This window comes from Danio rerio, chromosome 25, assembly GCF_049306965.1.
Source record: "Danio rerio strain Tuebingen ecotype United States chromosome 25, GRCz12tu, whole genome shotgun sequence".
NCBI classification, from domain to species: domain Eukaryota; kingdom Metazoa; phylum Chordata; class Actinopteri; order Cypriniformes; family Danionidae; genus Danio; species Danio rerio.
In genome coordinates, this window is record NC_133200.1 from 30,470,001 (window position 1) to 30,490,000 (window position 20,000).

Below are 20,000 nucleotides of genomic sequence, written 5' to 3' on the forward strand. Positions count from 1 at the left end.
CAGTCCACCAAACTATTTGAATTGATAATATTTTTATTTTATATTAGTATTTGCATTTTGCACATAGCATGTTGGCATGGGGAATATGTTTTTTATTAACTTTATTTTAATGTTTACACACTTTAAAAAGTGTTTGTCAGAATGTTTTGCACTGTTATCACACATAGTTGATTACACACTACATTATTGAAATCTAACAAGTTTTATGTTTGCATTGTTTACATTGTTCAACTTACATTTAAATCTCAATTGCAAATATTAGAAATGACAATAGATAAAAAATGAGTATTTTTTTACTTATTACAATGTCTTGTCCTAATAGATGGATTTAAAGGTTTTTGCCCAATTTAAAAAAAAAAATAAACACAGGTGGATTTAGCTGGTTTTGATGCAAAAGAAAATCTACCTTGTTAAAACAAAAGAATTGTCTGAAGAATTTACTTTTTTTTACCTATACAAGAAACTGCTGCACATAATAATAAAAGCCTGATAGAAATTGCTCTTTTTCAAAAAAAAAAAAAATTCATCTAAACTCTTCAGATACACAGTACACACACTTAAAGTGTACAAACAAACTTTAATTTGCATATTATTAACCGTGCGTAATTTTTGCCTAGCACTAAAAATAATGAAATGCTTATTATATGGTCTTTTTGTTTAGATTGTGATCATAGAGGTTCAGGGGCTGAAATCCGTTGCTCCTAACCGAATTGTGTACTGCACCATGGAGGTGGAGGGAGGTGAAAAGCTCCAGACGGATCAAGCCGAAGCCTCCAGGCCACAGTAAGTATGGTAGTCACAACCAATAAAATATGATCACATTATCATTAAATTACAATAATTTTTTTAATCCATCTGACTTCATTAAAGGTAACTTTTTTCTCCTTGTAGCAACTTTTTTTTTTTATATAATGTTTACTATCTTTACATCCTGTTGCTCATGAAATGGCAGCTCTAGCAAAGAAGCAGTGTATCTAATCAATTCCCAGTGGACAAAATCAAATCCTCATCCACATTATTTTCTTTTTCAAGAAAACATAAGTAGGAAAAAATAAATAAAACAACCTCTTCCATTTCATGGTGATTTTAAGCAGCACATCCAATTTAATATTGGGAAGAAAAAAAAATATATATATGTATATATATATATATATATATATATATATATATATATATATATATATATATATATATATATATATATATATTAATTATTATTATTATTAATTATTTTATTTAATTTTTGAGCATATTAGCATAATGTGATTTTAAAACCAGTTTTAATATTCAGGAATGGAAAATGTTAAAATAAATATATTAATACAGATTTATTTATGAAATAAATTGAGCCTTGGTTAGAATAACCCTTTAACTGCCCCACCAAGAAAAAAAAATGTTTGGATTGCATTTCTTGCCTCCTAATGCCGCTAGTTAACACACTTTTTTTTCAATACATCCCCTAAATTAAAAATTATCAGTCTCTACTCTACCAAATGGTAGATATGTGTTTATGTTTATTGTAAAAGTACCGGGGTTAATACATATAATATGAAAAAATCTGAAAATATGAAGTGTAAGACCCATTTATTTAAAATTCATTAAAAATAAAACATTTTTAATACTAAATCACCTTTTTTTTGAAGTATGTCATAAAATATTTCAGATCTTCATTTAACACGCTTTCCTGTTTTTTTGTTTGTTTGTTTGTTTTTTACAATAAAACCCAAATCAAGTGAAGTAGTGCAATGTTTGTTTGATTTATTTATTGATTGATTTAATTTTTTTGTAAAGCTACAGTGCTGTGTGTAAGCCATTATTTAAAACAGTCTTTCTTTAACAGTCGTTATTTAACTTTAATAGTCATTGACCTGACTTTAACAGTCATTATTTAAAACAATAAAAACATGGTCAACCGTTTGGTAGAGGGGCAGTCAAAAGACACTTCTTTACAGAAAGTAAAACTCACCAAGCTTAAATTCTAAATTGAATTAAAACTAGAAGGTTAAGTTACCAAATCCAAAGGTCAGTCCTCAAATGTGGTCTTGCGAGGTCAAGAAGAGTCATAAATCCAATATCATATCCAGTATTATGCAGCAAATGAAAAATAAAGGTCAAAAAACAAGACTCCATGAAGATAGACAGTTTCATATCTCACAAATGTGAAAATTCATTTCTCAGAATCTTTTTAAAGTCTCCTAACTGTGACTTTAGTATTCAGTGTGATTGTAGTGTAATGAGTTTCTTTATTTCTTACAAATTTTTTAAAACTATATGCCAATGCCAACTGCTATATTTTTGTTTACTTTGACATAGAAAACAGGTCACACCAAATAGCAGAATCAATCAGTGCGTATTCTAGTAAGAGCTCCCTCTGGTGGTTGGTAATTGAATTATGGAAACATGCAAATCTGCTTTCCAGTGAATAGTTGGCATTACATGGTGAATATTTATTATTTAAACCTTTATATAGCATAATATGGTATAAAAGGATCCTACAATATTTGTCACTGTTGTAAAAAGAAGGTTTTATTATGTATTTTATTTACATGTTTTACACTGTTCTATACTGGCATGTTGGCATGTACACAATGAGCAAATGTATAATAATAATAATAATATTTATTTATTTATTTATTTAATTAATTATTTATTTTATTTATGTATTTAGACATCCAACATTTACAAAATACTTTTAAATAAAAACTTTAACAATTTTTATTTATGTATTTATTTTTATTTTTATTTTTTATTATGTCTTTGTAGACACCCAACATTTACAAAATACATTTAAATAAAAAACTGTAACGATTAATAACACCTGAAATCAGTGCAAATATACATCATAAATACAAAAAAAATAAACAATACAACCATAAAAATATTGTTATAAGTTGGCTTGGGTAAAAATGTGGGTCTTAAGATGAGATTGTGAAGATGAGAAGTGTGGAGGCTATCGCTGTACCTTATGTTAGGGGGAAGAGAGTTTCATAAACCAGGTGCTACAGAGCTAAAAGATCTAGCTCTCATTGTGGTTAAACACGTAGGTGGCTGCAGTGAAATTGTGTGAGTAGATCTGAAAGTGCGAGACGGAGTAAAAATGTGAAGAAGGTCAATAAGATATGATGGAGCAAGGCTGTGAAGTGCCTTAAAGGTGAGAAGCAGAGTTTTAAAATCAATACTATTCCTAAATGGAAGACAGTGCAAACCATGGTCTAATGTGTTGAATTGATGAAGTCCCAATAAGAACACAAGCTGCTGAGTTTTGAAACAGTTGAAGTTTATGGAAATGTTTTGCAGAAAGGCCAGTGAGAAGATTATTACAGTAGTCAATGTGAGAGGCTTTCAGTGCATGATTTAAGGCTCAACCCCAATTCTATTTTTGTATCTTTACCTCTTCCCCTTGGCCCATGAAAGAGTGTGAAGGAGAAGGGCTTCAAAATGTACCCCTAAGAAATAGGATCGCACTAGAACATGTGCACACAACATCATATGCCGTTGCAATCTCTTGCTTCATATGAGATCGATGATCACGACTGCTGTATTTATTCCATTTGCTTTAATTTTTGCAATTTTTCTTCAGGAAATCACTGAAGGCATATATCATGTTATCATAATGATATAATGTTCAATAAGATCGTAACTGTACTCTGCATTTATAATGTGGCCATATTCATCTATGTAAATACTGTACACCAAAAACAACATTAACATTATAGCAAACACTGTAAAAAGCTCATTCCCAGCCACTAGACCTTTCTGACAGGGTATTCGAGTGTCGTCGATTGACAGAATGTTGTGGGACTACTATACAGGTGTTATTATGGATTTTTAGATTAATTTTAACGTTTAAAAAGGCATGATGATAAAACATAAAGGCGGTTATGAATGTATTAAATCATGTGCTTGTTTTTTTTTTTTTTAATAATGACAAAAATACTAGTTTGTGCATCTACTTCCATGTGCAGCCATGCTGCCTTTATAGATGGTGTATTTTAGAAAATTTTCGTACCCCTTGGTTTCAAGTGTGGTCCTGAAAAATCTTCATTTTAAGGAATATCAACCCCTTCCTCTTAAAGAGAACTGGAACACCCCTACCCATTTACGTTACTGTGCAAAACAAGGGGTAGCGGTAAGGGGAGGGGCTAAAGCGATTGGGCCTTAGAATTGCATTATTTTAAGTTGTGATGGAAAGATAAAGATGATGAATATTATATTATGTGTAATATCATTGATATGTGATTCAAAAGAAAATGTGTCATTCAAAAATACACCCTAAGTCCTGACCTACTGAGAAAGACAAATTTGATTGTGTCAATGTCTACAGCGAGATCATGAGATTTTGCCTTTTAGATTTACTACCAATTAGTTGAGGCTTCAGTTTTGTCACTATTTAAAACACAAGGGCCCTAACATAAAGCTGGCATAATGACTCGATTTATTAATATTTTCAGACCAGCGCAACGGTAATTTTCACGTGTTGCACTACGTTGTTAAAATAACAATTCCTTTTGTATCACTTTGCACTTTGGACTTATGGGCGTGTTGGTCTATAGGTGTGTTAAGGTGCTTTGTTGGCACATTGCTATTTTAAGAAACAAATGATTGGTTTTATGCACATTGTGCTCAAAAGTCACCCATAACTCATAAAGAGAATAAGCACAACCCTGTTAGGCCATGTGTCATGGCGCAGAGTGTATTTTCCCATCCTTAAAATAGCAAAAGTGGATTCGGACATGCCCTTAATGCTTTTTCACCATGACCCTTAGACTTTGCGCCTACATCAGGGGTGTCCAAACTCTTTCCTGGAGGGCCAGTGTCCTGCAGATTTTAGCTTCAACTTGCCTCAACACACCTGCATGGATGTTTCTAGAAAATCTAGTAAGAGCTTGATTAGCTAGCTCAGGTGTGTCGGATTGGGGTTGGAATTAAGCTTTGCAGGACACTGGCCCTCCAGGACCAAGTCTGATCACTCTAGTCCTACAGTAGATCATTAAAATAGTGTCCCAAGACTAAGAGATTTTAATTCTAGGCATTTGGTTAAAGAAGAAGGATAGAAGGAACTTGAAAGAACTGAGGTATTTCCTGAAAATGTGGCCAAAATGTAGTTGATAAAATATAAATTTAAGTGGGCCTAAAACTGAATCATGGATATTGACTATGCAATTTTTATTTAATGATCTTAAGTTGAACAACTGGGTGCAAACTGTAGGATAAACCTTACCCTTTTAAGGTCTCTTCTCTATTTAATTTCTTTAGGATGTTGAGTTTCAATTCTATTGGGAACATCTCACACTCGTCTTTTATCTTCTGTCCTTGAGCATGAAATCCCTCTTATCTCATCAGCTTCCCATTAGCGTAGTGGCATGTTTTGACACTGCAGACACATTGAAAATATGCCAGCTGTGCAGCTCTGAAGTGCAAATGTGTCTCTGTTACACAAAGGCACTTTTTATGTATGAGACAGAAAAATGAACCGGTCATCACTGGCTGCAGCGTGTTGCGTAATGTTGTGACCTTAAACCCTAGGGCAGGGATTGCCAAACTTTTTCCTGGAGGGCTGGTGTCCTGCAGATTTTAGCTCCAATCCTAATCAAACACACCTGAACAAGCTAATCAACGTCTTACAAGGTATACTTGAAACACCCAGGCAGGTGTGTTGAGGCAAGTTGGAGCTAAACCCTACAGGGCACTGGACCTCCAGGAGAGATTGGTGACCCCTGTCCTAGGGCTTAGTGGCCACATATGTGGACAGCACATTTTTGCTCTTAAATTTTCACGAAACCCCTCAGTACTTTTTTTGAGATTTTAACAGATTTGTGTATGTTGAGCATTAGTTAAGACAATGTTAGCACCTGTTAGCTTTAATTGTGGGGAAAAAATTGATAATTTTGAGCTTTTGTCAACTTATTTCAGCTTCCGGGCTTAAACTGATTTTTGGGGCGGGATCAAAATCGGCAACGTAGCGCAAAACTGCAAGTGCAAAGATGACGCGTCGTTTTTTCATTATTATTCATAGCAAGGTTTTCTTTTCCAAGAACCGGCTTCTTAATTATTCATGACTGCGCATGGTTACCGAAGCCAAGGCAGACCTGCCAGTGCCAAGCTGTGAGACGTGGACCCACTGCACACAGCATTAAGCTATTCATGAAGGGTCGTATGTGTTTGTTTTCATGATCCACGTGGTTTGTTGCATGTTTTTCCCCACGATGCTGGCAGGGCCAATACAGCAAATCTGTTTGTGTGCAGCAAGCATTTTTCTCGGCAGGTTAGTACGAAATTGGAGAATTGGAGAATGGCGGACGTTGTCTTTTATTAGGAGTTTGTTCACATTTAGAAACATCGCTATGCTGCTGTGTTTGCCTAAATCCTCTAGATTACCAACAGCTAATGGTTAAAATAGACAGGGCAAGAGTCCTGCTGCACTATGATTCAGACCCTGGGATTGAGGCAAAAGGCCTCATTTATAGTGTTTATATGAACAAGATTATCTTTATAATGATATAAATTGGGGTTATGTGTATATAACATTTTGAATGACAAATGTAGCAGGGCATTAAATTACTGTTTATTTCTTTGCATTTCAACTTTGTAAACTATAAAATCATCTGTCTCCTCACGGTTTGTCTCACTTTGTGAGCTAACTGACAACAGTTGTTTGCTCCCCTTCTTCTCCCCTGCTGGCCACGCCCACTCCAGCCCTTTGCTTGAAGAGCTCCACGCCCATTATGATGCATCTTTTGAAAAAGTTCTGAGGTAGACCTGAACCAAAAGTAAGGGGGGTCATGACCCTTTAAGTGGCTATTTTAAATACTTTGAATGTTTTATATTTTAGATATAGACAAACACCCTGCCACCCTGCAAACCACCCTGCAACTGTTTTGCAGCATATGGAATGTCCCAAACACTATTTTTTACTGTCCAAAATGGGCAAAAGAAAATTAGATTTTACTTTCTGATGGTCAAAACATGTTCAAAAAATATTTATGTGTTATTAATGCATTAAAAAACATTCATGAAAAAGTGTTTTATGCAAATATGGACATAATTTTTCTCTAAAAGTATATAATTTCAACAGATGATACTTAAATTTGTATTATAATTAGTTCCCAATAAGCCCAAATAGCAAAGATTTTTACATGCATAAATAAAAAAAATGCTTGTAAAAAAACACCTTGGACCTTATTAAATTAATATGTGGTCTTAATTTGTCAATTTGTCTGTGGTCCTTCACTGACTCGGTAGACGCGGAGAATAGTGTCAAACAGCCGTGTGTGTATCCTGTCACAAAATGTGTTTAAAATCCTACACAACTGTCAAAGTTTGATTAACGTTTATGCAAGTCTGTTCTGCACTTCAATAATGTGACTAAAATCAGCATACTCCACATGTCTTAATTCAATTTCTGTTTAGTCCGATAACGACTTTAGTCATATTAAGCTAATCAAAAATCTGTGTTTACATGGTAGACTCTTAATCAGAGTATTGGGTTAATTGCATTATCTTATCAGATTATATTTGTCCATGTAAACGAACATTCTTGGAATTTTTAGGAATCAAACAAATACATCTAGACAATTGGACAGCCCTTGAATTTGCAGACTCCCAGGCCAACTAAAACCTGAATGAGATACAACTAAAAGAATTTGGATTGTGTGTAAAAATAGCGTTGCTTTAAGCCTGGATAGTCCATCATTTCCATCAATTAAGATTTAGTCAATAAATCTGCCCTTATTTTAGATTTTATTTGAGGAAATACTTCTGGTGTTCTTGCTATTTTAGTTTGGTTCAATTTCAGTTTTATTATAATTGCTACATTGACCAAGGTTGTTAAGGCAGCTTTCTTTTTCTCAGAGATCTTGTGAATCAATCTTACTTCCAGGACTCTCAGTATAGGCGCAGTCTGACAAGGAGGAATCCCTAGATGAGCTTTCTCGCTTTCGGTGAAAGACAGCTAGTCTTTAGGGGCCTTTTTGTTTGATGTAAGATAATGGGACTGCGAATGCTGTTTATGTACCATATGCCAGATTCAATCTAAACAGAATGGTTCAATGTACATACTGTATGTATTCTGGTGTGCTTCAGTTGCACCAAATAACAGAAATGAGCTGCTATTAATCATGTTTAAATTAACTAAATCCTGCATTTAGGTTTTTACTTAATGTTCCAACTGGCAAATTGAAAGCGTAATGTTTTTACATCTCCTTTTCAGCAGAAGTCAACTTTTGCACTTTAGCACTTTTAGAAATGTCTTGGAGATCTTGCCACATTTCGTCTGGGTTTACTCTGTTTCACTTTGTTTTGTTTCTTCCTGTCTTTCCATCTAAGATCAGATCTCTTTGTAGAGCACTGGCTGATGTCAGACTCCCTATGCATAAATAAATCTCAAAGAAAAATAGCACAAATAACTTTTGGAAATGTGAACTTGTATATCCTACACATTTATAAGATGAAAGAATAACTGACTTAAAAACCACCATATTTTGGGGGATGGGTTTACACATAATAGATAATAGTACTCAAAGATTTGATTCCTGTTTATGACTTCTGTAAAGCACTTTTGTTAACCTTGTATTGTACAGTGTCTTAGATACCCATCGAATTTGCCCTTGTTTACTACATATTTTAGCATTTCCATTCTCCTCCAGCAGACAGTCAAAATTGAAATGTCACTTTTAATCTCATCAAGGTGAATCAGGGGGTGTGTGTGAGAGGATTTTGGTGTGTTTACTGTACCATCACCTGTCTGTGTTATGTTGTTAAATCCGATAACTCTCATATTTGACCTCACAATGTGATGTTAATTAGCACAGAGGAATCACATCTGCTAAATCCAAGATTCATGCATGTGCCCTTGTTTTTTAAGGGCGATAACATCATTCTTTACAATTCCTCAAAGTTGTGTAAAACTGTTTTAAAATCATGCCAGTTAAAATGTTAGCTAGCTTTATAAGTCTAAGAAAATAGTTAGATGTAGTTGAAGTCAGAATTATTAGCCCTCCTGATTTATTAGCCTCCTACAGTATATAAGGTGCTCTATTAGATTGAGATCTATTGAGATCTGGTGACTATGAAGGCCATTTGAGTAAAGTGACTTATTGTCATGTTCAGGAAATTAGTCTATATTTATATATTTATACAACAGTTCTGTCTGATTCTCGAATCTGATTGGCTGATAGCCATGCAACTTTCTATGATATCAGAACTCATCCAGCCTTCTCACTCCTTCTTTATAGCTTCACCCAGATAGTGACAGCAGATCAATTAACTCACTACAGTTGGACAAATATTGCAGCTGATCAGGGTGATAAGACAACATACAGTGCATGCGTTAAGTAATCATAGCTATTTTTCACATTTTTTAATTAATGTTACAGCCTTATTCCTAAATGGATTGAATTCGTGTATTTCCTCAAAATTCTACTCACAATACCCCATAATGACAATGTGAAAAAAGATTTTGAAATTGTTGCAAATGTGTTACAAATAAAAATCCTAAAAAATCACATGAACATAAGTATTCACAGCCTTTGGCACACCTGTCTTTGGGAATTGTTCCTTATTCCTCTTTGAAGTACATCTCAAGCTAAATCAGGCTGGGTGATCATTAAGTATCTCTCCAGAGATGTTGAATAGGATTTAGATCTGGGCTCTGGCTGGGCCACTCCAGGACATTCACCGAGTTGTTGTGAAGCCACTCCATTAATATTTGGCGATGTGCTTTGAGTCATTGTCCTGCTGGAAGATGTAATGTCGCTCCAGTCTGAAGTCAAGAGCACTCTGAAGCAGGTTTTCATTCACAATGTCTGTACATTGCTGCATTCATCTTTCCCTCTATCCTGTCTAGTCTTCAAGTTCCTGCTGCTGTAAAACATCCCCACTGCATGATACTGCCACCACCATGCTTCACTGTAGGGATGGTATTATCCTGGTGATAAGTGGTGCCTGGTTTTTTCCAAACATAACGCCTGGCATTTACTCCAAAGAGTTCAATTTTAGTCTCATCAGTCCAGAGAATTTTATAAAATTTTTGTCTCGGAGGTCTACAGACAATTATTTTGTCTTCATGCTTGGTTTTTGCTTTGACATGCACAGTCAACCCTGGGAACTTATATAGAGAGGTGTATGCCTTATCAAATCATGTCCAATCAACTGAATTTACCACAAGTGAACTCCAATTAAGTTGCTGAAACATCCTAAGAATGATCAGTGGAAACAGAATTTACCTGAGCTCAATGTAGAGCTTCACGGCAAAGCCTGTGAATACTTATGTGCATGTGATTTTTAAGGTTTTTTATGTTTAATAAATTTGCAACAATTTCAAAAATCTTTTTTTTTTCACATCGTCATTATGGGGTATGCTATGTAGAATTTTAAGGAAATAACCGAATGGAATCCATTTTGGAATAAGGCTGTAGCATAAAAACGTAGGAAAAGTCAAGTGCTGAATACTTACCGGATGCACAGTACATGATTATGCCATCAAACTATTGTATAAGTTTAATATCACACTCGTTGCAGTCCGATATGGTATCACTGGTGGAACACTAAGGCACAACGCAACCTCCCACTAGTGCCGATATACAGCCATATTGCACTGCCACGAGTGTGACTTGCCTAATTAACCTAATTATCCTAGTTTTTTATTAGTTTTTTAATTAACCATTTATGTAATTGTTACCTGTGAAAATTCTTAGCATTGATTAGATACGAGACAGATATGATTGTATTATGTTCAAATTAAATTGGCATTACATTTTAACCTGGTCAGTGATATAATTTTCAGGAAATGTGGTTACAGAGAAGATGGCAAAGCATTAATATGAGGCATTGAATATTAGTTATGAGTATTTTAATGGGTTTTGTACAGGCAAACTACCAATGAAATCTAATAAACATTTTCATAAATGGCCTGTGCTGTTTGTATGCTTTAAAAGCAGCTGCTCTACTTTTTTTTTTTTAAACTGTTTTCCCTCACGAAAGACCTTGTAGGTGAAACTCTCCCATTCTAATCCTTTGAGACCATTTAAAGATGAATAGTATTATTCTTAATTATTCATGAACATGTTGCAAACAAATGCAACCGTCTAGAAAGTCATTTTGACTGTAAATTAAGTATTGCATGATTGTATTTTCTATCAGTATTTAGAGCTGTTTTGTTGCTTTAGAAACAGTTCACTTAAATATCCTTCACTCTTTATTTTTGGGGGTTCAGCGAGCCTTTACTTTAAGTTAAAAAAGACATCCCAAAATATCCATCTACTGACAATGCTACTTCCCAAGGCAGTTTTAAGCTTTAAACAATGTGAATCAGTGAGAATGTTTTGAAGCCTTGGACAGAAAGATGACTCAGATCACTCACATCTGCCAAGCCATTTAGCAATTTATGCTAAACGGATGCTGCAAACACAATGTCTTGAAGTCAGTATTGTGTTTAATGAGTTACAAAGAAAGTAGTTACTGTAATAAATGACTTATCCACTGAAAAAAAAAAAAAAGTAAGGCATTGGTTTTTCAATTTTTGGCCACCTTTCTAGATGGATATACATAGAATTCCAATACATGTGTATATAAGAAAACTTGTATTAACATTTTATAGTGATAAATAATATTCAAAGGGTGGCTATTTTACCCCTTTTTCAAGATTTAAGATAAGTGTTTTGTGTCTCCAGAATGTGTCTGTAAAGTATCTGCTCAAAACACCCATCAGATTATTTATTATACCTTTCAGAATATTGGAATTCTCTGTTCAGAACACAGTGTAGCTGTTTTTGTTGTCTGTGCCTTTAATGCTAGTTCTCGCCGCCCATCCTTTCCACTTGCCTGTCAGAGTGTGCCACAAACCTGGTTTATAACCACTGTGCATGTCTTGCACATTGCTGTGAATTTATACTTCTGCGTGTGTTGCTCTGAAAAATAATATATATGACAAAAGGAAAAAAAAGATTATTTAGCTTACCCCATTGGCAGATTGTTTTGCTTGTTTTACGGGAAAAACTCACCTAATATTGGCATATTATTTCTGAAAACAAAACATTATGTTTTGCTTGCCTAGAAAATGCTTCTTGAAATAAGAAAATATTTAGATAGTTGGCCTACATTATATGACATATGACAAATACGACACATGATGCTTGCTAAAAACTATGGGCTACATTATTTGAGCATTCATTATGAAGGTTTCCTGGCATATAAGTATAGAACTTTACTCACATGGGAAATAGAGGCCACCTAAGTGGATTGTGAGCACAATTAAGTGCATACAGCATCCCATATCATCAGATAATTGCAGGAAATAAGTCCAACAGGCAACTGACTGTGTAAAGCCACATAAAACAAAATGAATTTGCAGAGTTCAGTGGCTAATCTGCCCGAGTCAGGTGAAGTGAAGTGACGGCAACCAGCAAGACCTAGCTGTCACTCAAGTAGCCACGCCCTTAATTATACAAACTAAATATAGCCTAATATAAAGGAAACGGATGAGTTATAAAAAATTCACCCTCCTCAAAGTTGTCATAAAGAGTAATATTAGCTATATGAACCAAAATCCTTCTTTGTACCAGGCTGTAAACAGCATTTTTTCTGTTGTAAGGTTGGCCATTCTAACAGTGGGCTCAATAGAAATTTGCTCTATATGGAGCCATGACTAGCGGAATTTCGATGAATTGCAGTTTCAGTTACTTCCGTATTGGCTTCCCGAGGGAGAGTGGGAGGTTGCCGCTTGATATTAATACAAGCTCAAATGAGATTGTTGTAAATTTGACTCAAATTATGTAATAATTGCTTGTTAAATGTGTTATTTTTGTCAAAGAATATATTTTCCATGCATACATCCACTTTAAAAAGTTGTTTTATCAAAGATTTGTGGTTTCATCAAGTTTTATGATGATTGATCTGTATATTCTAAAAGCAGTGCAAATTAGATGTGTTAATATGATAATTTTTTTATCAGACAATATCTTTTCTTCACTGTAAAAAAATATTATTATTATTATTATTATTATTATTGTTATTATATTTTATAAGAGATTATTTTATTGTTTTATGATGATTGTTAAGTAAATATAAATAGCAGTGCAAACTAATTTAACTTGTAAATCAGACTTATTAATAACTATTAAAAAATATGTTTTGTGTTATAGTGACATGTTTCTGTCCGATATTTATTCCATGCATACTGCCACTTTTTTTTGTTTTTTTGTTTTTGTGAAGGATTTGACATCTGGCCTTTCACTTGGTTTGCAAAAAAAAGAAAAAAGATTCTAAAAAGATTGCCCAACACTGTACTAAAGCATATTGGAAAGTGCTTCCTTTATCAGTACATGAATATACCAATCTCGCTTACAATATTATTAAGTTCAACCAAGTAAATTTACAGTACAGTTTGTCTGCATTACAGGCCTCGTTTTAATGCTAATACTACAGAGGAAAACACTTGGATTGCCATATGATGTTTAAAACACTGTCTGGTGGCTTTATTACTTTTGAAAGCAGAGGAACTGTACTGTAGGTGGGAGGAATTGACTTCTACAGTCAGTTTGCCAGGAGCAACTGTTGGCCTGCTTGAGAGAATTTAGTTGGATTACAGTTTTGTGTGTTTAATCAGCTATAGATGCACAGTATGTCTTTATTTATGTTGTGGTTTGATCTCACAAACACATATAACATGGCGCACACTCACATACGGATTAGCATACATGCCATACGTGAAGATGGCTCTCGGACATGCTCTGCCAACTTCTCTGACAGTTGCTTTAGGAGTCAATGTTTGTTTTTTAAGCCTTTCTGTTGGACTCATGTCATGTTTTAAGACTATTTTTGAGCCATGTTTGAAAGTCATGTTTTTAGGGTCATGAATGCATTTTCAGTGCTGCTTTTTGGAGTCTTTTTTTTAAATCAGGGTATCTTTTGAAAATAAGATTGTCAATTAAAGTTTTTTAATTGTTTATTTTCATTGGCAAATGGGAAGATTTAAGAAAGCTATATGAAAAAAAGAAAATTTTCTTATATTTAGTTTTTCAATATTACATCTAAAAATGACAAACTGTTAAAAACGAAATGAAGAAAGTTTAATTTACGCCATTCACATTTTTTTCGTTACTTGCAGGTAAGGCACTATGTGAAATCTAAAACTTGTAATTTTGAATGTATCTGATAAACGTGGTTTTTTTTTTTGGTCTTCTTGAACCCTCCACAGTCCATTCATCTTATTTCAAATTGTGTTGGGTTATTTGAAACCTTTGCCTCAACATCTAATAAGAAATTTAAACTGGCTTGGGAGGATGAACTTGGAACTGGGATATCAGAGGAACTAGGGGATAAGTGCCTGACTGAAGTATGGTCCTGTTCGGTAAAGAGTAGGCACCAGTTAATATAGTTTAAATTTATAAAATGCCTGCACTACACCAAAACCAAATTACACAAATTGTTTCCCCTCTATTTGACCTATGTGTAACAAGTGTCAAAATACAGAGGACACCACAGCTCATGCATTTTTATTTTGCCCAACTTTGTTTAATTTTTGGACAAACATTTTTGATTTATACTCTAAGGCCTATAATATTTCCCTCCAACTGGACACAGAGCTAGCTATTTTTGGTAGAACACTCCCTCACTTTTCCAAAACATCTACAACAAGCCCTTATAGCAGCTAATACTAAAAAACTGGAAATCTCCTTGAACTCCTTCTTTTCAAACCTGGTTAATGAATATGCCCTCTGTTATCCACTTGAAAAGGCTTAGATTTATCATGTCGAATTCCAACAAAAAATTCTTTGCTACCTGGGAACCCTTTCTTGGATACTTACACCTTAAAACTGCTCAAATCCAGCACAACTTCATGAAAAGTGACTGGCACACTACCTTATAGGACTTTTTGATGTCTACATACTGTGGAACACTACATTTGGTTTCACGGCAAAGTTTGAGCAGGAGATATTCTTTGTCTCGGGGACACTCATATACATAATGAGGATCCATCCTGAAAAGGTGAAGGTACATTAACTCTAAGTATTAAAGTATAAGTATTAAAGAATCCAGGCCTCCTAGATCATGAGCTGTAGGATTATGTATGGAACAGAATGATACCAGACATGACACTCTTTAGTAAGGGTGTCACGATTCTCCAAATCCTCGATTCGATTACATTTTCGATAAAGGCACGATTCGATTCGATTTTCGATTATGAATAATTAATTAATAAATGACCAATTAATTATTTGTAGCCTATCGTTTAAACTACCTGACCTGCATGGTCTTTGTTTTACCTTAAACAAATCATACAGTAAATGAATAAAGGCAAGATACACACATAATTACCACCTGTCAATCACTTTTTTCTGCGGGACTCGTGAATAGGCAGTGATCTGTGTCGTTATAATGGCGTCGGTAAAAAAGACGCCCAACCAACAGGAACCAGCCAACAGTATCTGAGGTGTTCGCTAAAATGACTAAGTACAAGTGAGTGAAAGATTGAAGCAGTCTACTGATCCTCTGACTGCCTGAACCCGCTGTCTCGAGCCCATGGCTGTGTGTGTGCGTCTGTGTGTGTGTGTCAGAGGTAGAGAGGAAGGAGGGCTGCTCAGAAATGCTACACGCCACTGTGGATGTCAAATCGTTGTCGTTCTAAAATGCCATTTAAAAACAAAGACAGTGTAAACAGGGCCTGAGTGTGTACTTTTCGCGAGCGGATTTGCAACGGGGGCTGGCGGAGGATCGCGATGCCGGTGTTGTCTATCGGACGAACCCTAATACGTACATAGCAGAGCTTGCAAAACTGTGTTTTTTTTGTCGACAACACGAACCTTGTCAACATAACTCACTGGAAATCCAAAATGCTTACACACCGGCGACTTCATTGAAAGAGGAGAGGATTTAAGTACTGTCGACTGGTCTCCTGCTTCTGCAGTTAAACAAGCACTTAAACAAGCCTGTTTTTTTACCCGCTTGGCAAGCCAAGCTGACGTGACATGGGGGCGTGGCAGCATCGACGATTCTATTTTTTGATTCGATAATTGAAATTGAGCATTAATTTCGATCGATTTCAATTTTACTCTTTAGAATAACATAAAACATAGTTAAGGCATTCTTAATTTGTCTAGTGCAGGGGTGTCCAAACTCTGTCCTGGAGGGCCAGTGTCTTGTAGATTTTAGCTCCAACGTGCCTCAACACACCTGCAAGGATGTTTCTAGAAAGCCTAGTAAAAGCTTGATTAGCAAGCCCAGGTGTGTCTGATTCAGGTGATTCAGCCCAGGTGTTCATCTAATTTGCTTAAACTAGGCATTCTAAAGTATGGCTATATTTTACAAGCAAGGATTCTGACTTACCAACATGCAGCAGATGCTTTACAAAAGTTGCATGTAAGGGGGGAAACACGTCAAACTTATGAAATGTGAGGGCTCATGTAATCAACTTAAAGGTAAGGAATGGACTGTCTTTGACAGCTTGTAACATCATCTGGCACTTTCAGTGAGTACGTTTACATGGACACCAATACTCTGGTTTTAATATGATTAGGACAATACTCTGATCAAGAGATAATCAATTTTTGATTATCTTAAAGGACCACAGACACAAACTTCAGAGGAAACATTTATTGGCTGGTGATGCAATGACATTACTGGATCTATGTGCTATAACAAGCAACTCATGTAAACATCTGAATCATATTATAGTCTTATTCCGATTTAGAAATCATTAGATCACTGATGCCACAAGCCCCAAACCAATAAAAAGATGTTCCCTGATTTTGATCATAGCTTTTCCACAGGTTTGTAGTAAGCTAATGTAATGGTAATTGCATAATGCAAAGCTTGGATTCATTCTAACAAACAAATGAACAAAAGACATGTATAATAGCTCTGGCCAACATCTTGGTAGACAAGATGTCACAGAGTAACAGACTTGCTGGCACTAGAGGTCATAAACTCCATAAATGTAGAAATGAACCCAGACTCCTTTCAGGGATCATAACGGAATTTTACCTCTGGACTCTGTTACACATGTTTATGACCGGTTTATGACAGGCTGTGCTGTATTGACAATAACATTATGATTAGTTTTAGTGTATTTGGTTGTGTCAGAAATGGTTGTTTCATAGTTAAGAATATTTTAGTGGTGAGTTGTTGAGCTGATGTTGTTTGCACTTCATTTATGATCTTTTTGAATGTCAAGGACCATAATTTTAAAAAGCCAATAGAATATTTTGTATATTTTATCCATTACCGTTTTTGAAAATGTGCAAGAATCAGTCTTATTGCACTGGTTTGAATATTCCTGAAAATTTTGTCAGATAAAACAAACTTTACACAATCAAATGTAGATTATTTGATCATTTTAACATATAAAGAGTTTTATTTTGCTATTAAGTTTGAGCCAAAATCAGTAATAAATTAATATCACAAAAAAAGCTCTGCATTAAAAAAATAAAAAGACCTACACCATAATTTGATCAAAACAATACAGGAAATGTTCTGCTGGCTCTCTGGCGTGAGTCTAGAGAAGTGGTGAATGCAAAATAACCTCCCCTATTGTGAAGGCTGATTTGTTTTCTTTTGCTACAGGTGGGGCACACAAGGAGATTTCACCAGCACACACCCCCTGCCAGCGGTCAAAGTCAAACTATTCACCGAAAGCACCGGAGTCTTGGCACTGGAGGACAAAGAGCTGGGCAGGGTGAGCCACGAGTATGCGTTCCATCTTCACAATGTGCACAATTAAAGGCTGATGTTGCATGAACAGATGTTCTGCACACAGCGCGTGTGAACCGTGATGCGCACACACATGTGTTCATAAGTGTATGTGGGGAGAGTAAGCTACAGGCGAGGAAATCTCTAGTCATTAGGGCTCCTGCTCCCACAGTAACAGATGGAGTCTCCCCATTAGAGACTCGCACCAAACAGACTGCACATCCACCATCCTCTTTCCACCACGCATCTCTATGATTTTGTCAGTCTAACCCTCCTTTTTCTCTCAACTCCCATCATCCCTTTGCATCTCTTTCTCCAGCTGCCCATCCAGGTGTATCACTCCTAATAATCTGTTTTTCCTTCTTTCTCGCATTCTTGGTTAGGTGGTTCTTCACCCCACAACAAATGGGCCCAAAACGGCAGAGTTGCACAAAATGGTGGTGCCCAAGAACAGCCAAGACGTGGATCTTAAAATCAAACTGGCGGTCCGCATGGACAAGCCCCCCAACATGAAGCATAGCGGGTATGTCTTTTGATGATGCTCATATTCTGACCACTGGCATCTAAAGCTATTTTGTATCTATATTATTTAACTATTATGTACTGTTGGGGATGTTGTACACTCTGGGTGATTTTGTGTCTTCATTTGGCCATAACTTTTTTTGTGTTTCTGCTAGCAGAATGATTTTTGGTGACAAATCTTATTTTGACACGTATTTTGAGAAAATGTTTTAAATTTTAGAAAAACTTAACGATGGACTCTGAGCAAATGTACTACCCTATTGTTATATTATGGATTAAAACATCCACTTTTAAACAACCTCAGTCCCAATCAAAACTATTAAATTGTTTAGAAAATTACTGGATTTGAACTCTGATCACTGATTTGGTTAAAAAAAAAAACACAAAATTTCAATATAAAAAATAATAGCGTACTGGATTTTTTTTTAAGTCTTGGACATGTGAAACAACATTGCCTTTGATATTGTAAGGTCCAGCCAGTTGGTCCAATGGCGGTATCCACTGGTGGATGAAGGTTCACTGCATGTTCGGTCTTTCCAGTGCACAATGTTGATTTATATTAAACTTAACTCATATCTGACTCCAATTTTAGTATGAGGTGGTTTAGAATATTAATATATATATCCTCGTTTTATCTGACTCCAATTATAAAACATTGAGAAGATTATATCAATATGTAATTTAGATAAATGTTTGAACCGTTTGTCTTCACTAGTAACTATTACATCCGTTTATTCGGGTGCTCATGTCGCTCAGAGAAATTGCCTCGGCCGAAGGCGTCCCTCACGGTCACACTCCAGTCAGTCTTGAATATTAAACAGAGGTAAATTGACTAATACTTTAGATGGCCGCTACCAGCGCGCTCGTTCCAAAATACTTTAGTTAGTCCCGCTTAGATGTACACCTTTGAGTAAAGACGATCATCATTTCTAATTAGAGGTTAGGGCATTAATATAAATGTACCCGACTACTGGACTCTATAGTAACTTTGGTTTTCACCAATCCCATGGTTTCCCATATGAACTTAATTTAGAATAATATTACCTTCAAACAAAGGTCGGGTACCCAATCTAGGTTAGTCGTGCAACACCTTGTTGACCTAGACGGAAGTTATCGCCCTTTCCACCTAAGTACACATGAATCAATATCAAGAGTCAGCCGGATCGCTAAAACACAATTAGTGTGCCAATGCTCCATCTCAATTGGATTTTAGTCCGTCTACTGACCTGACGCAAGACGTGCGGAAACAAGGATACAGCGTAATCTACTTGAATTAATAATTACAGAGTGAGCAAAATATGGTCAAACATTACAATTTATTAGTCAGGTAAATGTATTATGCCAATTCAATCAGTCAATTCATAAATGATCAATACAAAACATCAAATTATCAAAGATAAATCCAAGATAAAAAAGATGCATTCCTGACTTTGAAATATACATAACATGGGGCAGACTCCATGTTATGGGCTGATCTGGTTAGGCAGAATCGCCCTGAGTTTTTCTCAAACCTTGCCCTAAATAATCCAAGAATTCCCTCAAGGAAGGGGGTGTGTGTAAAAAGTCACACCCTTCACAGTGGTTCAAAAGATGCCTGAAGTTATATATTTATTGTGTTGATTATGTCTATTTCTGAGAGAATGAGACCATTGTACCAATCACACTGAGACATTTCAAATGATATCAAACATGATAATTAAAGTCAGTTTGGTTAATCTAAAACATTCAAACATTGAAATGACCATATGTGTGAGTTGGGGGGATGAAGCTGAGTCTCAGCATAGTCAGATGCA

The 20,000-nt window shown here is 35.5% G+C and overlaps 1 protein-coding gene across 12 annotated transcripts in view; it reads left to right on the forward strand.

The window, feature by feature from the left end:
- The window catches only part of cadps2 (Ca++-dependent secretion activator 2), a 365,750-nt gene that overhangs the window by 185,078 nt on the left and 160,672 nt on the right, over positions 1-20,000 (forward strand). For all 12 annotated transcript variants that reach the window (XM_073943222.1, XM_073943226.1, XM_073943221.1 and 9 more), the window contains exons 6-8: positions 662-783; positions 17,560-17,671; positions 18,069-18,208. In XM_073943222.1, coding sequence (XP_073799323.1) covers positions 662-783; positions 17,560-17,671; positions 18,069-18,208 — 374 coding nt within the window. The remainder of the gene's footprint in view (positions 1-661; positions 784-17,559; positions 17,672-18,068; positions 18,209-20,000) is intronic.